Source organism: Vulpes vulpes, chromosome 4 (genome assembly GCF_048418805.1).
Source record: "Vulpes vulpes isolate BD-2025 chromosome 4, VulVul3, whole genome shotgun sequence".
Taxonomy (NCBI): domain Eukaryota; kingdom Metazoa; phylum Chordata; class Mammalia; order Carnivora; family Canidae; genus Vulpes; species Vulpes vulpes.
In genome coordinates this window covers 84664078-84687403 of record NC_132783.1, presented here as the reverse complement: position 1 = coordinate 84687403, position 23326 = coordinate 84664078, and the positions used below count along the sequence as shown (strand labels likewise).

At 36.6% G+C, this 23326-nt stretch overlaps 1 protein-coding gene and 1 non-coding gene across 10 annotated transcripts in view; one reads left to right on the top strand and one right to left on the bottom strand.

Annotated features, from left to right (window-relative positions):
• Positions 1-983: 983 nt before the first annotated feature.
• The window catches only part of ADK (adenosine kinase), a 494813-nt gene continuing 472470 nt past the window's right edge, over positions 984-23326 (bottom strand). For all 9 annotated transcript variants that reach the window (XM_026005029.2, XM_072756311.1, XM_072756308.1 and 6 more), the window contains one exon: positions 984-1805. In XM_026005029.2, coding sequence (XP_025860814.1) covers positions 1681-1805 — 125 coding nt within the window. In that variant the 3' untranslated portion in view covers positions 984-1680. The remainder of the gene's footprint in view (positions 1806-23326) is intronic.
• On the top strand, positions 4331-4434 carry LOC112929032 (U6 spliceosomal RNA). Its single transcript, XR_003236841.1, has one exon. It is a non-coding gene; the product is annotated as a U6 spliceosomal RNA (small nuclear RNA).

Here is a 23326-nt window from a genome sequence, read left to right as displayed (position 1 = left end):
CTCCCTCTCCCTCTGCCTTCCTTTTTCTCTCTGAGTAAATAAATAAAATCTTAAAAAAAGATAGATGGAAAAATAAGAAAACACAATAGCTACTCCTGCTTTTTAAAATTTCTCTCCTACTTTGTAATATACTCAAGCACCCAGCTTGTCTTTTTTTTTTTTTTAATATTTTTATTTATTCATTCATGAAAGACACACAGAGAGAGAGGCAGAAACACAAGCAGAGAGAGAAGCAGGCTCCATGTAGGGAGCCTGATGTGGGACTCGATCCAGGGACTCCAGGATCACGCCCTGGACTGAAGGCAGATGCTCAACTGCTGAGCCACCCAGGCATCCCACCTTTTTCTTTTTCTAAAAAAAGATTTAATTAATTAATTAATTAATTAATTAATTAATGAAAGAGAGAGAGAGAACGTGTGTAAGTCACGGGGAGGAGAAGAGGAGGGAGAGAGAGGAGGAAAGAATCTCGAGCAGACTGCATGGAGCCTGATGTGGGGCTCAATGCTGGGCTTGATCTCACAACCCTGAGATCACGACCCAAACCGAAACCAAGAGTCTCACACTTAACTGACTGAGCCACCCAGGCACCTCATCTTTTTCTTACTCAACAATATTTATAATGATAAAAATAGCAGGTACTTATTAAGCACTTACTAGGCATGTCAGCTAGCATTATATACTTGGTATTCTCTCTCAAGTAATCTCAACGATCTTGTATTATCCCATTTTATAGAAGGGAAGATAAAAGAGGTTGAGTAATTTGCCCCAGGGTATATAAAGATAATTAAATCTGACTCCAGAGGTTCTATTATGCAATTCTGTCTCCCTAAAACAGTGACTCATTGACTCAAATACTAATTTTTCAATGTATTATGTTGTTCTTTCTATCACCATCAATGAATTAGATATCATTTCAGGGCCCAATATTAAATAATGATCTTATTTCCTTAATTTATTGAGCACAGGGCAAAGACAGAAAAAAATTCCCATATGACAAGTTTTTTATTTGTATCAAATCACAGAGTATCATAGGTAAATATAAGATTATAATTTGAATATCATAACATAATTTGGCAAACTATTTAATTATCCAAAGTTTATTACATGTTTGAGTATGTGCTAAAGAGATTATTTGGCATAACTTGGCAAGATATATATTTCCGTACCTTATTTGACCATTTATTATTTATATATGTGGTACACATATATGTATGTATACATATACACACATACATATATACATACACACAATCCTAAATTAAATATACTTGTATAAAAAGCTAAAGATTGATGTGTTAGCATTAATTCCTGTTTAAAAATCTATTATATTAAATTGCATCTGCATTCAAAGCAGAAATGTAAAAAAACTGATCAATTTGCTAAATACACATGAATTTACAAAGTAATTGAAAATGAAATAAAAATTTTCATTGAAATGCTGTATTCCTGTTTAATCAACATTTAAGTAGCACTATCAAACTACGGAAATAGACATTATTTTTTTAGGTTGTTGAGAGAATAAAGATTCTACTGAGCATTACTATACTCCCTAAATTAAGAATGAATATTATTATAGTAGGAAAAGATGGCAGATAATTTTCTTCTTTATTAATATGGGAATTCTCAGGAAGCAATCAGAGCACTGTCTGTACTCCTGGGCTTGGGTTTCCTGCTTTTCTGTCAGTGGAAGTCTGGCTTCTCAGGAAAAGTACAGCCAGTCCGCCTAATTATGACGCTTGCTGCATAGTGACCAGCACGGATGCATTCAGTCAGGGGCTTGTCAGAGACCAGTTGAGATAGAAAACCTGAAACACAGACAAAAGGGAAGAACATGAATATTGTGTAACAGCATCAGAAATATCATACTGAGTCAGGCCAAAAAAAGGTCTATGTACCTATCCCTTTCTTCAGTGTTGATATTAAATGTTAAACCTCAAGTGTTAGAGAGTTCTTCCTCCAAACATCATAAGCTTCCCCAATATATATTTTTAAAGATTTTATTTGTTTATTTATGAGAGACACACACAGAGAGAGGCAGAGACATAGGCAGAGGGAGAAGCAGGCTACCCACGGTAAGCCTCATGCAGGACTCGATCCTAGGACCCCGGGATCACAACCTGAGCCAAAGGGAGACGCTCAACCACTGAGCCACCCAGGCGTCCCATTCCCTCAATATTTCTTTTAAGAGGTCAAGTTGGGACAGGACCACTCACCATCAGTCATTCTAATCTTTGTACACCTAAAACATCACCACACTTTCCTTCAGTTTTGAGATAAAGAGGTTCTGAGTAGGAAGTACTGGCCAAATAATATTACCTTGGGTTTTTACAGTTGAGACAGTATTATTTATCCCTCTTTCCATCTCTCTGGATTCCTTATGTGCTGTTATTCCTAGCATATTGCTTTTGGACAAAATTCTATCATCTGGATGTCTCTACAAGTACAGATTTAAGAACTGAAGAGTTACAAAGGATCTTACATCTCCCTTTTACTCCCAGAAGCAACAGTGAAATGATTTCTATAGTCAAACACCATGGACCAACTTGACATTAAAATAAGTGTGATAAAGCAGAAAATAGTGTTGAGGACTTCTATTTTTGACTAAGAGGAAATAAAAAGAGCCACATTTACCCTTTCTCCAGAAACAACTAAAATAAGGACAAAATATATGAAACAAAGATTTTCAAATACTGTAAAAGATCCATGAAAGAAGGGAAATAAACGGGATAAACTGTAAAACTGATGTACTTTTCCCCTTAGAGAGTTACCAGGCTACAACACAAGGAGCAACAACCTAGGCAGAGCTCGACAGTCTCACTGAGTTGAAAAGGTGGATTTGGGAGTCTAAGTAGAACAAAATTAAACATGTAGGCAGAATGATCAGTAAAAAAAGAGACAAGACATAAATTACCAGTATTAGGAATAAGAGAGGTGATGTCACTATAGAATCTATATACACTAAAAGAATAATAAAGAAACACTAACAACTTTATGCCAGTAGATTTGTCAAGTTAGATGAATTGGACAAATTCCTGGAAAGACACAAACTATCAAAGCTAAAGCTCAGAAAGAAACAGATAGCCTGATTAGCCTGGTATCTATTAAATATATTGATTCTATACTTAAAAAGCTTCCCATAAAGACAATTCCAGGTCCAGATGGTGTCACTGGTGAATTCTACGAAATATTTATGGAGTAAAAATAATATCAATGCTATACAGTAACCTCTTCAGAAAATTGAAAACTGAAAATACTTCCCAAATTATTCCTTGAGGCCAGTATTACTCTGATACAAAAAAATGCAAATATTTTAAAGAAAATTTTAGCAAATCAAATCCAATAGTATATTAAAAGAGATAAAAAAAAAAGAGAGATAATAAATTATTATCAAATGGGGTTTGTTCTAGGAATGCAAGGTTGGCTTAACATCTGAAAATTAATCAGTGTAATTTACTATAAATAACAAAACCATAAGATCACTTAATATAAAGAAAATGCATTTGGCAAAATTCAACATACATTTCTTTCTTTTTTTTTTTTTTAAAGATTGTATTTATTTATTCATGAGAGAGAGAGAGAGAGAGAGAGAGAGAGGCAGAGACACAGGCAGAGAGAGGCAGACTCCATGCAGGGAGCCCGATGTGGGACTTGATCCCAGGTCTCCAGGATCTCGCCCTGGGCCTGAAGGCGGCGCTAAACTACTGAGCTACCCGGGCTGCCCTCAATATACATTTCTAATGACAATTTTCAGCAACCTAGAATAGAAAGGAACTTCCTCAACCTGATAAAGGGCATTAAGGGAGGGACACCTGGGTGGCTCAGTGACTGAGCTTCTGCCTTTGGCTCAGGGTGTGATCCTGGAATCTCCCGATCGAGTCCCACATCAGGCTCCCTGCGTGGAGCCTGCTTCTCCCTCTGCCTGTGTCTCTGCCTCTCTCTCTGTGTCTTTCATGAATGAATAAATAAAAATGTTTTTTTAAAAAAAGGGCACTAAGGGAAAAAACTTGACAGTTAAAACGGTGTATAATGTGGGATGCCTGGGTGGCTCAGTGGTTGAGCACTTGCCTTTGGCTCAGGCGTGATCCTGGGGTCCTGGGATTGAGTCCCACACTGGTCTTCCTGAATGGAGCCTGCTTCTCTCTCTGCCTATATCTCTCCCTCTCTCTTGCTGTGTCTCTCATGAATAAACAAACTTTTAAAAAATGGTGGATGATGTAATGTTTTTCCCTTAAGATCAAGAACAAGAGAAAAAATGTTTGTTCTTAAAATTGTACTGGACACTTTAGCCAGTGCAATAAGGCAAACAAAATAAATAAATAAAAAGTATCAATTGCTCACTTTGGTAGCACATATACTAAAAATTGGAATAATATAGAGAAGATTAGCATGGCCCTTGCACAAGGATGACAAATTTGTGAAGTGCCTCATATTTAAAAAAAAGGGCATCAAGATGGAGAAAGAGGTAAAGCTGTCTTTATTTGCAGATGGCATGATTGTCTATAGTTTTCAATAGCTCCCCCACCACCCCAAGACATCTGGCAATGTCTGGTAATTTTTGGTGTTCACAACTGGGGCAGAGGGTGCTACTGGCATCTAATGAGTAGAGTGATGGATGCTGCTAAATATCTTACAATGTCTATGATCTGAGATTGAGAAATTACTGGTCTTTAGAGAATACCCTACAGATTCTAGAAAAAAGTTACTAGAACAAGGACGTGATTTTAGTGAAGTTGCAGGATACAAAAATCAACTGTATTTCCATACTATATATACATCATGCTGTGTGTATATATAGTAACTGTATATACTAGCAACAGTTAGAAAGTGATATTAAAAATATCTTTTACCACACTGTCAAATATGTGTAATACTTGATAAAAGTATTAGACCTGCACACTGAAGATGACAAAACAATGCTGAAAAAAGTAAAAGAAACCTACAAAAATGGAGAGATATCAAGTGTTCACAGATCAGAAGATTCAATATTGTTAATAGCTCTAAGAAAATTTTCAATGGATTTAATGTAATATCAATCAAGTCCCAGCAGGCTTTTCTTATAGAAACTGACAAGCTGATTCTAATATTTATGTGTAAATGCAAAAGACTAAGATTAGTCAAATACACCTTTGAAAAACAAGACTACCTGAGTTAAAACTTATTGTAGGGCAGCCGGGGTGGCTCAGTGGTTTAGCACCACCTTCAGCCCAGGGAGTGATCCTGGAGACACAGGATCGAGTCCCACGTCAGGCTCCCTGCATGGAGCCTGCTTCTCCCTCTGCCTGTGTCTCTGCTCCACCCCCCCATCTCTCATGATAAATAAATAAATAAATCTTAAAAAAAAAAACTTATTGCAGAACTAAAATAATCAAGACACTATGCTATTGGCATAAAGAGAGCCCAGAAATAAACCTATCGTCAATTAATTTTTGACAAAAGTATCAAAGTAATCCAGTGGAGAAAAGATAATCTTTCAAACAAATGGTATTAGAACAGCTGGATGGCATATTTGAAAAAGCAAACAAACGACTTCAACCCTTACCTCATATCACCTACAAAAATTTACTTGAAATGGATCTAGACTTAAATGTAAGAGCTAAAACTATAAAATTCTGAGAAGAAAACAGAAAATCTTAATGATTTTGAATTTGCCAAAAATCTTTTAAGTAAGACATAAAAAGTACAAGCTTTTCTAAAGGAAAAAAATAACTGGACTCTGCCAAATTAAATACATCTACACTTCAATAACAAGAAACAACCCATTTAAAAATGGGTTCAAAAGTGCTGAAACTAATATTTTAGCAAAAAAGGTAAACAAATGCCAAATAAACTCATGAAAAGATGTTCAACACCATTAGTCATTAGGAAATGTAAATTTAAATCACAATCAGATACTACTGTCAACCCATTAGAATGGCTAAAATTAAGAAGACTAACCAATACAAGTGTTGACAAGGGTGTGGGTCATTTGGAACTCTCATCTGATAGTGGGAACATAAAATGATAATACCACTTTGAAAACCGTATGTCAGTGTCTTAAAAACATACATTTACCATATAATTCAGTTATTCTAGTTCTAGGCATTTAACTCAAAGTAAATGAAAGCATGCATTCACCCCAAAGATTTGTAGTGAATGTTCACAGCAGCTTTATTTGTAATAGCCCCAAACTGGAAATGATCCAAATGTGGAAAAGAGGCAGGAAGGCAGGATGCAAAAGAGCATAGGAGTAGTGGATATGTCTACCGTGCTGGTTTCATGGATGTATGACTATGTTAACAATGGTAAAATTGTACACTTTAAATATGTGCAGTTCATTGTATATCAGTTATAGTACAATAAAACTGTAGAAGGAGAAAAAGGGGAAAAAGTGTTGTAGTTACAAATAAGACAGGTCAAGGACAGAAGAATCTGGGGCTACTTTCCCTCGAAGGGAAACGTGAACTGCTTAGCAGTACGCACATACTCAGAAGAACAGATAATGAGAAACTGTTCTGTAGCCAGACTTCCCTGGCCCTGGCAGCCTGATGGGGGTGAAGATTAATTGAGAAGCTGTGGTATAATAACCTGAAGAGAACATTATAAGAGATTTACGTCTTCTCTTCTCTACCATTCTGACCACACAAGCTTTTTCCCTGTCAGATTTGGGGAATGCTCTGTATCTAGTAAAATAAGTATTCCCAACCAAAGAATAAAATTAATTTGGTTAATGGAGTGATATATTTTGAAGACATTTGCTTAGAATGTGAAATCACTCCCTCAAGAGGTTTAGTAAGAGTATTTTATCATTGAGTTTTCAGGTAACAGTCAAAGGTCAATATTAACTTTCAGCCAAACTGTGAGACTAAAAATGCTCAGCCCACACAGTGAATGGAGCAGACGCCAAATTCAGACTCAGATCAGCTTACAATGGAAACACATCTATGAGAAGCCTTATAAGCAACATCTGTTTTCCTCATTCCTTCTGGTATGATCTTTGTGAGAAAAAGAAAAGCTTATGTTTATGAAATATTTTTGTGAAGCATAAGTACCAGCATCCTCTTTCTAAGAGAAGAGCTAGCTGATGACTAAAGTGAAGTACTCTGAAGAGACATTTGCTTTGACAAGTGGCAAGCCTGAATGCAGAAAAAAGCTAAGACCTTCGCCCCAGGTGAATAACAATTTTTAATAATCTATTTTGAAAAACCAACCAAGACAAACTATAGATGTAATATAATCAATTGTAAGTGGAACCTTCATAAAGTAGCTGATGGGAATCTTAAAAGTTGTGTAAAAGTGGTTTAAACAAAGGGAGGTTATATTTTAAGAATCATAAAGAATCCCATGATAACATGAATAAACATTCTAAGGTTAATTCTTAATTGTGTAAAAAATATATAGCCTAATTTACCATTTTAACCATTTTTAAGTGAACAATTTATAGCATTAAGATCATTTTACAAAGTTGTGTAATTATCGCTTCTATCAATTTCCAGAATTTTTTCATCACTTCAACAGAAACTCTATATTCTTTAAACAATACCTTTCTATTCCTCTACACTTCTGGCCCCTGGCAACTGCTACTCTATTTCCTGTCTCTATGAATTTGCCTGTTCTAGGTACCTCATGTAAGGAGGATCATACAATATTTGTCCTTTTGTGTCTGGCTTATTTGACTTACTGGAAATGTTTCCCAAAACAATTTTTTTTAAGTTAGAATTTTTAATTATTAACTGACCTAAAGTGTATTTTAAATAAAACCCTTTATTTGGAAATAATTTCAAATTTATAGAAAAGTCGCAAGAATTAAAATAATGTGAAAAATACCCACATAACCTTTACCCAGATGCACTTACTGTTAACATTTTGCTCCTTTTGTGCACATATACTCTCTCTTTATACAGGTTTTGTCCTGAACTATTTGAGAGCAAGTTGCATGTATCATTCCTCTTTACTTCTAAATACAATGTTTCTTTCCTGAGAATAAGGCTATTCTCTTACATAATCACAGTTATTAACTTTAGTAACACTGTTAGAATACTGTTGTCTAATCTTACTCTCCATATCCCAGTTTTATCCCCTTCTAGGATAGAATGTAATGTAGGATTTGTTATGTTTTTGGTTTTTTATTAATATTGAGCATTTCCTTGGACTTTCTTTGACTTTTATGACAGGGACATTTTTGAAGCATATAGTCTTTCCCTACTTCCTATTTAACAGAGTGACTCTCATTTTGGGTTTGTCTATTTCCTTGTGATTTAAAAAAAAAATACAGTTTATTTATTTATTTTATTCATGAGAGACACAGAGAGGCAGACACAAAGGCAGAGGGAAAGCAGGCTCCACACGGGGAGCCTGATGTGGGACTCGACCTCAGGATCCCAGGATCATGACCTGAGCTGAAGGCAGATGCCCAACCACTGAGCCACCCAGGTGTCCTGATCTTCCTCTATTTTTAAAAGGTATTTGCATTTTGGGGATATTATTCTAATAAAGTATTTTTTAGGTATGTATTTAATATATACAAATGCTATGTCAGCATGAAAACAAAGTGATTATTCACAGCTTAGTCAATGAATGTGGTGAATTTTAAAGAGTGGTTAGCACACACTATAGCAGATAAGTATGGCTTACAGATACATATCAAAAAAGAAGTTTGCTTTCTTTTAGTAAAGATTTTGGGTCTATCAGGAGTTCAACAAGAAAAATCTTAAATGACTGACTTGGCATATGTGTTCTACATGAAAAAGTTCCCTAGGAACCCTCTTTTGTTGATGGTTCTTTCCTGTTCTTATGGTCCTCATCAATACATTATGTTGAAATCGAAGGGTAACGTTCTGCATATATGCCTTTCAACATAGTCAAGAGAATGGAAACAGGAGGTATAACACTGGAGAACAAGAAACATCAACATAGGTTTCCAGTCAGAAACTCATATGCTGAGCCAGTTGTTGCCTTTCTACTTTGGTTCCTTTTCTGTGGGATCTGTGTAACTCCTTTCTAACCCTTCTGCTGATAGGCTTATCCCACAACTCCTCTGACTTTTCTGAAATTTAGGTCATGTCATGGACCTTAGGTCTCAAGCTGTTGAGGCAGATGGTGGGTTAAGGCTTCTCATTGACAATGAATTTGGTTCCTAGGGCTAGTACTGGCTGGCTCTGAATCTTGAAACAATCACAGATCCAGAACTATCAGAATGAACCTCTGTCCCTTAGCAATTAGTATAGCTTATTACCTTCTGGTTTCTTTTTTAAAGACTTTATTTACTTATCTGACACAGAGAGAGAGAGAGAGAGAGAGAGAGAGAGAGAGAGAGAGAGAGAAAGAGTGTGAGCGCACAAGCCATGGGAGCAGCAGGAAGAGGGAGAGGGAGAAGCAGGCTCCCCTGAGCAGGAAGCCTTATGCGGGACTCGATCCCAGGACTCTGGGGTCATGACTTGAGCTAAAGGCAGACACTTAAGTGGCTGAGCCATTCAGGCACCCTACCTTCTGGTTACTTTCATTTGGATTTTTCTTTTACTGATGTTAAGGAGAGTGATCAATTTTAGGATAACTGAATGTAGTATCTGTGATGAGACCTGAAATATGTTTAAAACTGTGCAGAGAGGAGGCGCTAGGCTAGTTTCCTCAAAGCACAGAGAGGTGGAATGGCTGGTGTGGGCAAATGGCAATATAATTTCCTGACTTAATTTGTCCATTTTATGTAGTTACTGTATAAGAGATATAATACTTAGAATTTTCTCAGTGTCATTTACAGAAAAGTAAGAAATATTGTCAGTAGGTATGAAAGCCTTAATCAATGCACTTAAGAGCTAGGGATATTTTAGAAGGAAATGAACAAAGTCTGTAAGTCAATTTTTCTTTTCCATATATAGTTCCTTCTCCAATAGTTTTCATGGTGGGTAAAACTAAAAGTCCAGTAGGCTCCATTATTGTTCATTCATATTCACAACAAAAAGAATGACTAAGCTTTTCTGGTTGTCATCAAGAAAGCTGTGCCACACAGACTTTATGAGCTTGAAAGAATTAAGGTGTTTTGTCATTGTTGTTTTGATTACTGATTCAGTTTCATTGCTAGTAATTGGTCTGTTCAAATTTTTGATTTATTCCTGACTTAGTTTTGGAAGGTTATATGTTTCCAGGAATTTATCCATTTGCTCTAGGTTATAAAAAATGGCATATAAAATTTCATAATATTCTCTTATAATCCTTTGTATTTCTGTGGTGTTAGTTGTTGTTTCATTTCAATTTTTGCATCCTCTTTCTTTTTTCCTTGATGAGTCTAGCTAAGAGTTTATCAACTTTGTTGATTTTTTCAAGGAACAAGCTTCTAATTTCATTATCTGTTCAATTGTTTTTTAAGTCTCTATTTCATTTATTTCTGCTGTAATCTTTATTATGTCCTTTTTCTACTGGCTTTGGGCGTTGTTTCTTTCTTTTCTAGTTTGTTTAGGTATAAGGTTAGGTCGTTTATTTGAGATTTTTCTTGGTTCTTGAGGTAGGCCTGTATTGCTATAATCTTCTCTCTTAGAACAGCTTTTGCTGCATCCCCAAAATTTTGGACCATTGTGTTTTCATTTTTCACCATGTATTTTTTTTAATTTCCTCTTTGATTTCTTGGTTGACTCATTCATTGTTTAGTAGCATGTTATTTACTTCATGTATTTGTTTTCTTTCCAGATTTTTCTTGTGTTTAATAAAGAAAAGGTAAATAAGTAGAAAGGAATCTGAGCATAACACTAAAAAAAAAAAAAAAAAAAGCCATCAAACTACAAGGGAAGAGAAGCAAGAAAAGAAGAAAGGAACAGAGAGGAACTACAAAAACAACCAGAAAATAAGTAACAAAATGGCAATAAGTACATATCTATCAATAATTACTGTAAATGAAAATGGACTAAATGCTCTTATCAAAATACAGGGTGACTGAATGGATGAAAAAAATCAGAACTATATGCTGCCAACAAGAGACTCACTTTAGACATAAAAACACATGCAGATTGGAACTGAAAGGATAGAAAAACACCATGCAAATGGAAGCAAAAAGAAAGCTGCAGTAGCAATACTTACATTGGTCAAAATAGACTCTATCTATCTATCTATCTATCTATCTATCTATCTATCTATCTATCATCTATCTTTTAAGTAGGTTCTATACTCAGCATGGAGCCTGATGTGGGGCTGAGATCAAGACCTGAGCTGAGATAAAGAGTCACTCAACTGACCGAGTCACCCAGGTCTCCCTGGACAAAACTGACTTTAAAACAAAGACTGTAAAAGCAAGAGACAGAGAAGGACAATACACAATAATAAAGGAAACAATTTGGCAAGAAGAACAATAATAAATATCTATGCACCCCAAACAGGAGTTTATCCTTGCTATTTATACCTAAATACATAAAGCAACTATAAAGGAAGAAACTGACAGTAATATAATAACAGTAGGGGACTTTAACATCCTACTTACATCAATGGATAGATTGAGACAGAAAAATCAACAAGGAAATAGTGGTTTTGAATGACACATTAGACCAGATGGATGTAACATATATACAGAACATTCCATTCAAAAACAATAGAATATACATGCTTTTCAAGAGCACATGGAACATTCTCCAGAATAGATCACACTTTAGGCCACAAAACGAGTCTCAATAAATATAAAAGGATCAAAATCATATCATCTTTTCTGAACACAATGGAAGAATAAAATTTAATAATTCACCTTTTACAAGTATTAGCATCTTGTATTATTCTCAAATTGTTTCTCTAATGATACTGCATAAGTACATATCATTGATTATCTCTTTATTTCTTACATAGTCCCCAAACTCTTTTATATATGGTAGACCACATTATGTATATGGAGAGTAAAACATTTGAAAGCAGTTACAGAGTATATATAATTTTCTTAAAAAAAAATCACATTTTAGGCTAAATTTAAATTCTTATACATTTAGAAAGGATGGTGCTTCGTTTACCTGACAATATAAACAAATGCATATGTGTTTGAAGTAGTTTTTCAGCCATATAATTTTTCTAAGCCATATAATTTAAACATCAGAGAAAACTAACAATGTGAAATAGAGTAATATCTCAGGTACAAGACTTGAAGCAATAGCAGTTGCCATGGTCATGGATATTACACTTTCAATGACCACTCCTTAGGACTTTATTTAGAGCCTGTCTAATTCAAGAAAGCAAGGGAAAGTTTTTTCCTGATTGTAAAAATAATAACCAATAAATATAGGACAAAACAGTAGAATTAAGAAGTACATAAAACACACGTAGTCCCATTATAGAGAGTAATCAGTCTATTTAACCAACTGAACCACCTAGGCATCCAATAATCAGTTCTATTTAATACACCATGGAGATCTAAGACTAAGAAAAAAAAATAGTATAAAAAATGAAATAAATTTGCTATTTTTAGTTAAGAGAACTGTATATAGAAAACTCCAAATAATCTATAAATTGTTGGACTTAGGAGACTCTACTCTGGAAAAATTACTGGATATAAGAGAAATATACAAAAGTCTATATATATATAATAATTATTATTTTTAAAGATTTTATTTATTTATTCATGATATATATATATATATATATATATATATATATATATATATAGAGAGAGAGAGAGAGAGAGAGAGAGAGAGAGGTAGAGACACAGGCAGAGGGAGAAGCAGGCTCCATGCAGGGAGCCTGACGTGGGACTCCAGGATCATGCCCTGGGCTGAAGGCAGGCACCAAACCGCTGAGCCACCCAGGGATCCCATATATATATATATATATATATCACAAAACAAAATGTCAGCAAAGGTTGATCCTAAAATCTGTAAGAAAAACAAAGAAGCAACAATAGCCAAACATTTCTACTGAAGATAAATAAAGGAAAGACTTGCTTCACCAGATCCAATACTTATTTACTTTTTTAAAGATTTTATTTATTTTTCCATGAGAGACACACAGAGAGAGGCAGAGACATAGGCAGAAGGAGAAACAGGTTCCCCTAGAGGAGCCTGACATGGGACTTGATCCCAGGACCCTGGGATCATGACCTGAGCCAAAGGCAGACGCTTAACCACTCAGACCCCAGGTGCTCCCCAGGTCTAACATTTATTATAAAACTTTAATAATAAATACAATGTGGTATTGGCATAGGTATAGATAAATAGTGCAAAGGAAAAGAAAATATATTTTTTAAAAAAGATTTTATTTATTTATTCATGAGAGACACAGAGAGAAGCACAGACACAGGCAGAGGGAGAAGCAAGCTCCTCACAGGAAGCCTGATGTGGGACTCGATCCCCAGACCCTGGGATCACCCCCTGAGCTGAAGGCAGACACTCAACCACTGAGCCACCCAGGTGTCCCAGAAAAGATACTTCTGAAATGGGCCTATGCAAATGGGAAATATTAAGCTTCAATAGAATTAGCATTGTGAATCCATGGTGAAAGGATGTTTATTAGAAAATAGTGTTTAGGCAACTAGTTTTTGATTTGGAAAAATAAAATTATCTTATTCCATATTTTAAAAAATCCAGATGTATCAAGGAATTAAATGTGAACGGCAAAACTGTAAGACATTTAGAAGAAAACAACGAATATACTAATGTTGTAGAGGTAAGAAGGATTTCTTAAATAAGACACAAAAAGCACAAACTATAAAGTAAAAGACTAAAAAATTCAACTATGCTGAAATAAAAACATTTGTTTCTCCAAAGATACCTCAAGGAAAAGGGAAAAAACAAATCAATTTTGTTCTCTGGATACTAATATCTAGTTAGTACTAATCACGAATATCATATCTTAATATCTTACTATAGATATTGTCATGTAGCCTTTTTCCACTTAAGATATTATCTAAACAATGTGATACTATTTTTCACCTAAGAGATTAGTGAAGATAAAATTAGTTTATATACTGTATTATCAAAGAGAGCAAACATAATTATATACTGGAGTGTAAATTAGCACTTTATTTGAAGGGCACCTCGGCAATATCTATCAAAACTGTAAGTGTACAGGTGCCTGCCTGGCTTAGTTAGAAGAGCATGTGACTTTAGATCCTGGGGTAGTGAGTGCGAGCTCCACAATGGTGTAGAGGTTAGTTAAATAAATAAACTTAAAACAAACAAACAAACAAAAAAAACTAAGTGTACAAAGCCTTCAAGCTCAGCAATTCTTCTAAGAATTGGAAATGGCCTCTAAGCTACATATATGCATATATGTGTACAAAGGCATATGTATAATGCATTCACTGCAGCATTGTTGTAATAAAGAAGACCAATTTAATATTAATACTATACTATATCTAATATATAGAACATATTAAAATATCCTTGCTTGTTACAGTAATATCCTTTATAGATTTTTTTCCTGCTTTGGAATCTAATCCAAGATCCATAGTTCCATTTAATTGCCATGTTCCTTTAGTCTGTATTAATCTAGAAAAGTACTCCCTCCTATTCAGCATTTCAAAACTGGCATTTTTGAAGAGTCTGGTTAAGTTATTTTGCATAATACCCCTCAATTTGGGTTTGTCTAATATTTCCTCATAATTAGATTCAGGTTTAACAAGTTTGGTAGGAGTGTTACAAAAATGATACTGTGTCCTTCTTAGGGTATTCCATTGGGGGTACCTGATGTTGATTTGTTCCATCCTTGGTAATGTTAAGTTTGATTACTTGGCAAGGGTAATATCTACCCTCTTTCTTCTTACAAAGGTTTTATGATTTATGTTAAAAAGAATCCATCAAGGGGCTGAGTAGGTTAAGGGTCTGTCTTGGCCTTGGGTAATGATCCCAGGGTCCTGGGATGGAGCCCTGCATTGGGCTCCCTGCTCAGTGGGGAGTCTGCTTCTTCCTTTCCCTCTGTTCCTCCCCCTGACTGTGCTTGCTCTCTCTCTCTCTCTGTGTCAAATGGACAGATAAAATCTTAAAAAAAAAAACCCCACATATATACATACATACAGAAACGGGCTGGCCTTCCTTCGGCTTCTCAGCTGCTCCTATGTAGTGCTTACCTCTTCTAGCCCCTTACACCTCAACATTTCTCGGGGTTCTGGCCACTGCCTCTTCTCCCCTGCAGAGTCCCCACCCTGCTGGGTGGGGGTGGGGTCCCCTTGCCCCCGGAGCCTCAGTTCACATCTCTGGGCTGATGACTCCTAGAACCCCGTGGCGGCCAGTTCCCTCCCCTGAGCTTTGACCCTCTGTAATCCCACTGCCCACCTCTATCTGACTCTTGCACTTGAATTTCCAACTCAGCTGCACTTTTCATCAGTCCTGCCGCACCGCACCTGCTGAGTTCTCCCTACTTCTTCATTTTAGTGAAGAGCTCTGACAGCCACTGTGGCTCACGTCAGTGACAGCTGTCACCTTGGGCTTCCACTTCTCAATTAGTCTCTTGATTCTACCTGCTTTCTCCCTCTCTGTCAAATAAATAAGTGAAATGTTTTTTTAAAAAGTCCATCAGTTTGAAAAAAAAAAAAAAGTCCATCAGTTTGAAGAGGGGAGTGGTTAAATCCATGGAATGGAATAATATAAAGCAGTTAGCCAGGATGAGGTAGATCTTTATGTGTTGCTATGAAACAATCTTCAAGATATAAGTAAATGAAAGATCAAGGGTATAGAACACTAAGCACAGTATATAGTATTCTCATTTGATAAAAACTGGGATACTTACACATACACAAACTTGTATATATGCAGGATATTTCTGGATGGATTTGACAGAAACTAGCAGAAAGCTGCCTCAAGGAGGAGAATTAGAGGATTTGACTAGGAGCAATGTTTACTTTTAATTGTATCTATTACTTTTCTGTAATGTATCTATCTTTTTGTACTGTTGTATTTTCTACTTATTTTATTATTTCTGCAATAAAAAGTATATTAGGAACATTTTCCCATATCTTTAAATATTCCTAGAGACCATGCATTTTAAATGTGGATACGGCATAATTTACTTAATCCTATTATTGGATATTTAGCTTGTTTCTATTTTTTTAAAGATTTTATTTATTTATTCATGAGAGACAGACAGAGAGAGAGAGAGAGAGAGAGAGACAGAGACAGAGAGAGAGAGAGAGAGAGAGAGAAAGAGAGAGAGGCACAGACACAGGGAGGAGCAGGCTCCATGCAGGGAGCCCGATGTGGGACTTGATCCTGGGACTCCAGGATAATGCACTGAGTCAAATGCAGATGCTCAACTGTTGAGCCATCCAGGCGTCCCTGTTGTTTCTATGTTTTAAATTATAAATAATATTGTGATGAATATTTGTATAACATTCTTATGGCATTAATCATTGTGCACATTTTAAATTTCCTTAGGATAAATTTCTTTAAGGGTAATTAATAATTTTTCAGGCTTTACATACATATTGCCAAATATCTTTTCAAAAAGATCTTATTAAATGTACACTCCCAATAGCATCCTTGCTATTAAAAAAATCTGTTTGGGGGCATCTGGGGGGCTCAGCCGGTTAAGCGTCTGCCTTTGGCTCAAGTCATGCTCTCAGCATTTTGGGATTAAGCCCCACATGGGACTCCCTTCTCAGTGGGAAGCCTTCTTTTCCCTCTCCCTCTGCTTCTCCCTGCTGCTTGTGCTCTTTCTCTCTCAAATAAAATAAATAAAAATCTTAAAAAAAACTCTGATAATTTGAAAAGTTAAAGGCAGAATCTTGTTTTAATTTACAGTTATTTATAAGGGAGGCTGAAAATTTTTTTGTTCATGTCTACTAGCCATTTGTATTTCTTTTTTATAGAAATACAACTGAGGATAACTTTTACCTCTTTTTCTATTGGAATACTTCTCTTCTTTTATTGATTTTTAGGAGACATTCCCAGTTTGTCTATATATGTTGCAAATACTTTTCCTTACTCTGTCACTTGCCTTTTATTTTTACTGTGATACAGATATATTAATCTTTTCTTTAGTAAATTTCCCACTAAATTTAGGCCGAGAAAGGTCTTCCACACCATGATATCAGATAAATATTAGACTACCTTTTCTTTTAGTTCATTTGTGGTCATTTAACTCTTTATTCCATCTGGAAATTTTTTGAGTAGGATGATTGGTAGAGACCAATCTTTGTTTTTTCCAAAAAGTTGTATTTTTGTTCCACTACCATGTCTTTTTTTTTTTTGAAGATTTTATTTACTTATTAATGACAGAGAGAGAGAGAGAGAGAGAGAGAGAGAGAGAGAGAGAGACTGACTGATGTGGGACTTGATCCTGGGACTCCAAGATCATGCCCTGGGCCAAAGGCAGGTGCCAAACTGCTGGGCCACCCAGGGATCCCTTCTACTACCATGTCTTAAGTAATCCATCCTGTTCCAGTTGTTTTTAAACAATTGGATTTTATTTGGAAATAATTTTAGATTTATAGAAGAATTGCAAAGATTTTACAGAGTGCAATTATACTATGTTTTTCTTTCCATTTTTCATCTTTGGTCAGATCCATGCAATACACTTGAGAAACTTTTTTTTTTTAGAGAGAATCTTAAGCAGGCTCCATGTTCAGTGTGGAGCCTAATGAGCGAGAGGGGCTCAATCTCATGACCTTGAGATCATGACCTGAGCTGAAATCAAGAGTCAGATGCTTAATGGATTGAGCCACCCAGGTGCCCCCACTTTAGAAACATTTTTATTCAAAATAAAAAAGGCAAAAATTTTATGTGCATCTAAAAAGACAATTATCATTTTCAGATTTAAAGGATGATTTTTTGTTATCTGCTTTTCTTATCTCCTATTCTATAATAAGTAATATTACTTTTATAATTCAAAAAAGCCAACAAATATTATTTTAAACAATAACATGGGGATATTTGACTATTCAGATGAGTTAAGAATAACACTCAAGAATTTCAGCTAAGTGATATTGTTCTAACAGTTTTCCACTTATGCCTTTAGAGTTCATTAATAATTACAGCCACTTGGGAATAGAGCTTTCCACAAAGTAAATCAGTGTAAGTATCAGTGTAAGTACAATGAAATTGGTCACTCTTCTCAGAAGATTCCTCAAGGACATAAAGATCTTAACTACTTTCTGTATTCTTACACTTAGGGAAACACAGGCTGTGTTAGGGGGCACATCTTAGAAAGTTTCTGAGGAGACTTTAGTGGAGTCTTTCTTCCCCAAATGAAGTCTTCATCTATAGAAACTATATGCCAAGTAAATCAGTCTGCATCTTTTGAAATGGAAATTCAAGGACCAATACTTCCCTAGCAGGGGTTGCTGGGAAAATTCCTTACAGAATTAAGCAGAAAGGATCACTGTACTTGGATAGAGTGGCTATTATGTGATATCAATGAAAACAAGCTTTTTGGTAAAAACTGCGAGGTCACTGGCCATAGGACACTCAGCACCATAGCACACCATAGCTGATGAAGCTGAGAAACACTGGGCACACACATATTCCGAAGATACTGATAAAATGAGATAGGTGGGAAAAAAGCTTTTCCACTTTGGTACTTAAAAAAAAATAACAAACTATTTTTTGGAGCATTTTTAAGTTTACAGAGTTCCCTTATACCCTCTTATTCCTCATCTCTCAGTTTCCCCCTATCGTTGACATCTTGCATTAGTGTGGTATATTTGTTACAACTAATGAGCCAATATTGATTCATTGTTTTTTCTTTCTTTTTTTTAATAGAGAGAGCGAGTGCTCACAAGCTGATGAGGAGGGGCAGAGGAAGAGGGAGAGAGACTCTTAAGCAAACTCTATAATCTGCATTGAGTCCCACTCGAGGCTCCATCTCATGACCCTGTGATGTGAGCCACGATCAAGAGTCAGATGCTTAATTGACTGAGCCATCCAGGTGGCCCAATATTGGTTCTTTATTAACAACTATAAAGTCCATGGTTTACATTAGGGCTCACTTTTTGTGTTGTTCATTCTCTAAGATTTGAAAAATGTATAATGATCTATTTTCCACGTAATAGTATCATACAGAATAGTTTTGATGCCTTAAAAAACTCCTGTGCCAGGGCACCTGGGTGGCTCAGTCAGTTATGAGTCTGCCTTTGGCTCAGGTCATGATCTTGGAGGCCTGGGATCGAATCCCATGTTGGGATCCCTGCTTAATGGGGAGTCTGCTTCTGCTCATGCTTGTGTTCTCTCACTCATGCTCTCTCTCTCTCTCAGATAAATAGATAAAAATCTTTAAAACAAAACGAAACAAAACAACCCTATGCCCTACCTATTTCTCCCTCCCTACTCCGACTCCAAGTCCTTGACATACACTGATATTTTTGCTGTGTCCATAGTTTTGCCTTTCCCAGAATGTCATATAGTTGGAATCACACAACATACAGACTTTTCAAATTGACTTTAATTTAGTACTATGTGTTTAAGTTTCCTCTGTCTTTTCATGGCTTGATAGCTCACTTCTTTTTGTGGTTGAACAGTATTCCACTGTACGGGTGTGCCAGTTTGTTTCACAGTCACCTATTGAAGGACATTTTGGTTGCTTCCAAGTTTTGTCAGTTAAGATAAAGGCTGCATCAACATCCATGTGTATTCATTTTAACATGGACATAAACATTCAGTTTATTTGGGTAAATACCAAGGAGTATGATTGCTGGGTTGTATGGTAAGAGGGTGTTTTTTTTTTTTAAATATTTTATTTATTTATTCATGAGAGACACACACACACACACACACAGAGGCAGAGACACACACAGGCAGAGGGAGAAGCAGGCTCCACGCAAGGAGCCCGATGTGGGACTCGATCCAGGGGCTCCAGGATCACATCCTGGGCTGCAGGCGGCGCCAAACCGCTGTGTCACTGGGGCTGCCTTAAGAGGGTGTTTTTAGGGATCCCTCGGTGGCGCAGCGATTTGGCGCCTGCCTTTGGCCCAGGGCGCGATCCTGGAGACCCAGGATCGAATCCCACATCAGGCTCCCGGTGCATGGAGCCTGCTCTCCCTCTGCCTATGTCTCTGCCTCTCTCTCTCTCTCTCTCTCTCTCTCTGTGTGACCATCATAAATAATAAATTAAAAAAAAAAAGAGGGTGTTTTTAAATCTTTTTTTTTTTTTTTTAAGATTTTATTTATTCTTAAATAAAATAAAAGCCCTCCCATTGCAGGGAGCCCAACGTGGGACTTGATCCCAGGACCCCGGGATCGCACCCTAAGCCGAAGGCAGACACTAAACTGCTGAGCCACCCAGGCGTCCCAGTAAGGGGATGTTTTATAAGAAATTGCCAAATTGGGGCAGCCCAGGTGGCTCAGCGGTTTAGCGCTGCCTTCAGCCCAGGGCCTGATCCTGGAGACCCGGGATCAAGTCCCATGTCAGGCTCCCTGCATGGAGCCTGCTTCTCCCTCTGCCTGTGTCTCTGTTTCCTTTTTTTTTTGTGTGTGTGTGTCTCTGTTTCCTTCTCTCTCTCTGTGTCTCTCATAAATAAATACATAAAATCTTAAAAAAGAAAAAAAGGAATTACCAAACTGTTTTCCAAACTGGGTGTACTATTTGCATTCCCATTAGCAATGAATGAGAGTTCCTGGTGCTGCACATCCTCACTTCATGGGTCATACCTATAAACCCAATAAGTTGGTAAAATGATATGGCTGAAAGAGTGCTTTTTCCATTAAAAACAATTCTTAAGACTTACTTAAAAAGAAAACCTCCTCAAACAAAATGGACTGTTTAAAAGTAAATGCATTATACCAAACTCACTTATCTATTCCACTGTTTGGTTAATTTATTTACTTTATTGTATGTTTTTTGTCTTCAGATAGCTACATGGTTCACCTCAGATTCTGTGGGTACTTTTGAGGGCTTTGGCTCAGATCCTTGAGGACTGGGTCAATGATCTAATGAGTCATTTGAATTCTTGTCTGTTACAATACTATGATTTCCCTACTGTCTCCATCCCTTGCCCGACCTCAGCTCATTCATTTGTTATCAATGTTCTTTATACATGAGTAATATCAAACTACACAGTGTATAGTAGTGACAAGTTAATTACATAGTTATTAAGAGATAATGTGGGAGTAGTAACATAAGTTATCATGTAATTTACCTTTGTTCTTTGAGACATTACCATGTAATTAAAGCAAACCTGATATAATATTTTACAGCAACTAACTGTGCTGAATTCTATATTCCCCCTATCCTTCTCCCTGTAAAATATTTGCTCTCAGTCATTTCTGGGTCAATTTGATTTTTTAATTCTTTGTTTTCCATCTTCCTTAGATATCTATACTTTAGCGATGATTTATGTGCTTTCTTAAACTGGCCTGCTATACCTTTTAGATCAATAGTTACCAGATACATGCTGCCACACAGCACATGAGAAAGTCAACTTAAAGACTGTATTTTTATACATATAGTTGCTTTAGAAAATAAGATACATACTTAAAACTTTGATTAGTTTAATCCTGAATTTATTAGACTCATGCTACTACCACTCCTATACTTGATGTTTTATTATAAGAAGTGAAAAGGAAGTAAAAATCTAGAATGCTATTAAAAATACTTTGATTTGGGATCCCTGGGTGGCGCAGCGGTTTGGCGCCTGCCTTTGGCCCAGGGCGCGATCCTGGACACCCGGGATCGAATGTCACGTCGGGCTTCTGGTGCATGGAGCCTGCTTCTCCCTCTGCCTGTGTCTCTGCCTCTCTCTCTCTCTCTCTCTCTCTGTGTGACTATCATAGATAGATAAAAAAAAAACAAACAAAAAACAAAAACAAACAAACAAAAAGCTTTGATTTATTCAGTCAACAGCTATTGAATGCTTACTAGACATCATGATTCAAAGATGGATAAAACACAGTCTTTGTCTTTGAGAATTTTATAGTTTTTGGAGAGAAAGCTATGTAGATACATTAAAAATAATCCTAGCAAAAGTGTGAAGTAGGAACGTACTAGGAAAGAGACTGTTGGCAGAGAGATCAAATTGGAATCTAGTGCAGTATTTTAGAAGTGGTTCTCAAAGTGTGGTCTCTGGATCACCTAAGTTCCACCCTAGACCTACTGAATTAGAAATTGCATAGGAACCAGCAATAATTGTCTTTTAACAAATCTTCCAGGTAATCTTGATGCATGCTCAAGTTTGGGAACTACTATTCTAGGTGATAGATAATAAGGACAAGAAGGAGAAAAAAACAGGTTTAGTGATCTGATGTGGGTACTGATGAAAAGTTAAGCAGTTAAGGACAATTTTGTGGCTTGAAGCTGAGGAAACTGTGTGGATAAGGAAACATGGGGTATTTCTCAGACTCAGTTCATGTCAAGTGCTCTTCACTAGAGATTCTTATTGCTTTCTCTGGGGCGGAGTTACTTTTAACTCCACTCCTATAACCTGTCAGTGGAGGAATGCCAGCAAAGATCCCAGGTAGAACAGGACAGAGGCGCTGTTATTTGATGTACTGGATATTCACTGGGCATTTTGGCAAACTAAATTTAAAGATCTACAGAATAATTTCACTATATTCTGTGAAATCTTGAGTGGGGCCTCTGACTTGTATGCCACTGCCTATTATAGCAGGAACTGATATATAGATTTATGACCCTGAGAATGAGTTTTCTTATTTGTATTATAAATCCTTAGGACAATTGATATTAAATGTTGCCTTCTTTCCTAACATATGTTTGTTTACTCTCCATACTTACCTCCATTATTTTTCTTAAAGTAATCTCTATATGTAACATGGGGCTAGAACGCATGACCCTGAGATTAAGAGCCACATGCTCTACCTACTGAGTCCCTCCATATTTATCTCTATTTTAACTAGCAGTAAGAAATAGGTAGCTGTGATCAGCCTCTCTGTTACTGGATTAGTTACATACAGATGTTAGCATGGATTAATCTTTTTTATTTTTAAAAAGATTTTATTTATTTATTCATGAGAGACACAGAGAATGAGGCAGAGACACAGGCAGAGGGAGAAGCAGGCTCCATGAAGGGAGCCTGACGTAGGACTCGATCCCCGGTCTGCAGGATCCTGCGCTGGGCCAAAGGCGGCGCTAAACCGCTAAACCACCCAGGCTGCCCTTAATCTTTTTTTAAATTAAAAAAATTTTTTTTTAGCATGGGTTAATCTTAAATCAAGGCGACTTGATACTAAAGTATGGCCTACTCTGCTATTTCCCATTCCACACCTTCTTTTTTTTTTTTTTAATTTTTTTTATTATTTTTTATTTTTTTATTTATGATAGTCACAGAGAGAGAGAGAGGCAGAGACACAGGCGGAGGGAGAAGCAGGCTCCATGCACCGGGACCCTGATGTGGGATTCGATCCCGGGTCTCCAGGATCGCGCCCTGGGCCAAAGGCAGGCGCCAAACCGCTGCGCCACCCAGGGATCCCTCCATTCCACACCTTCTGACAAAATCTTTTTAAATCAG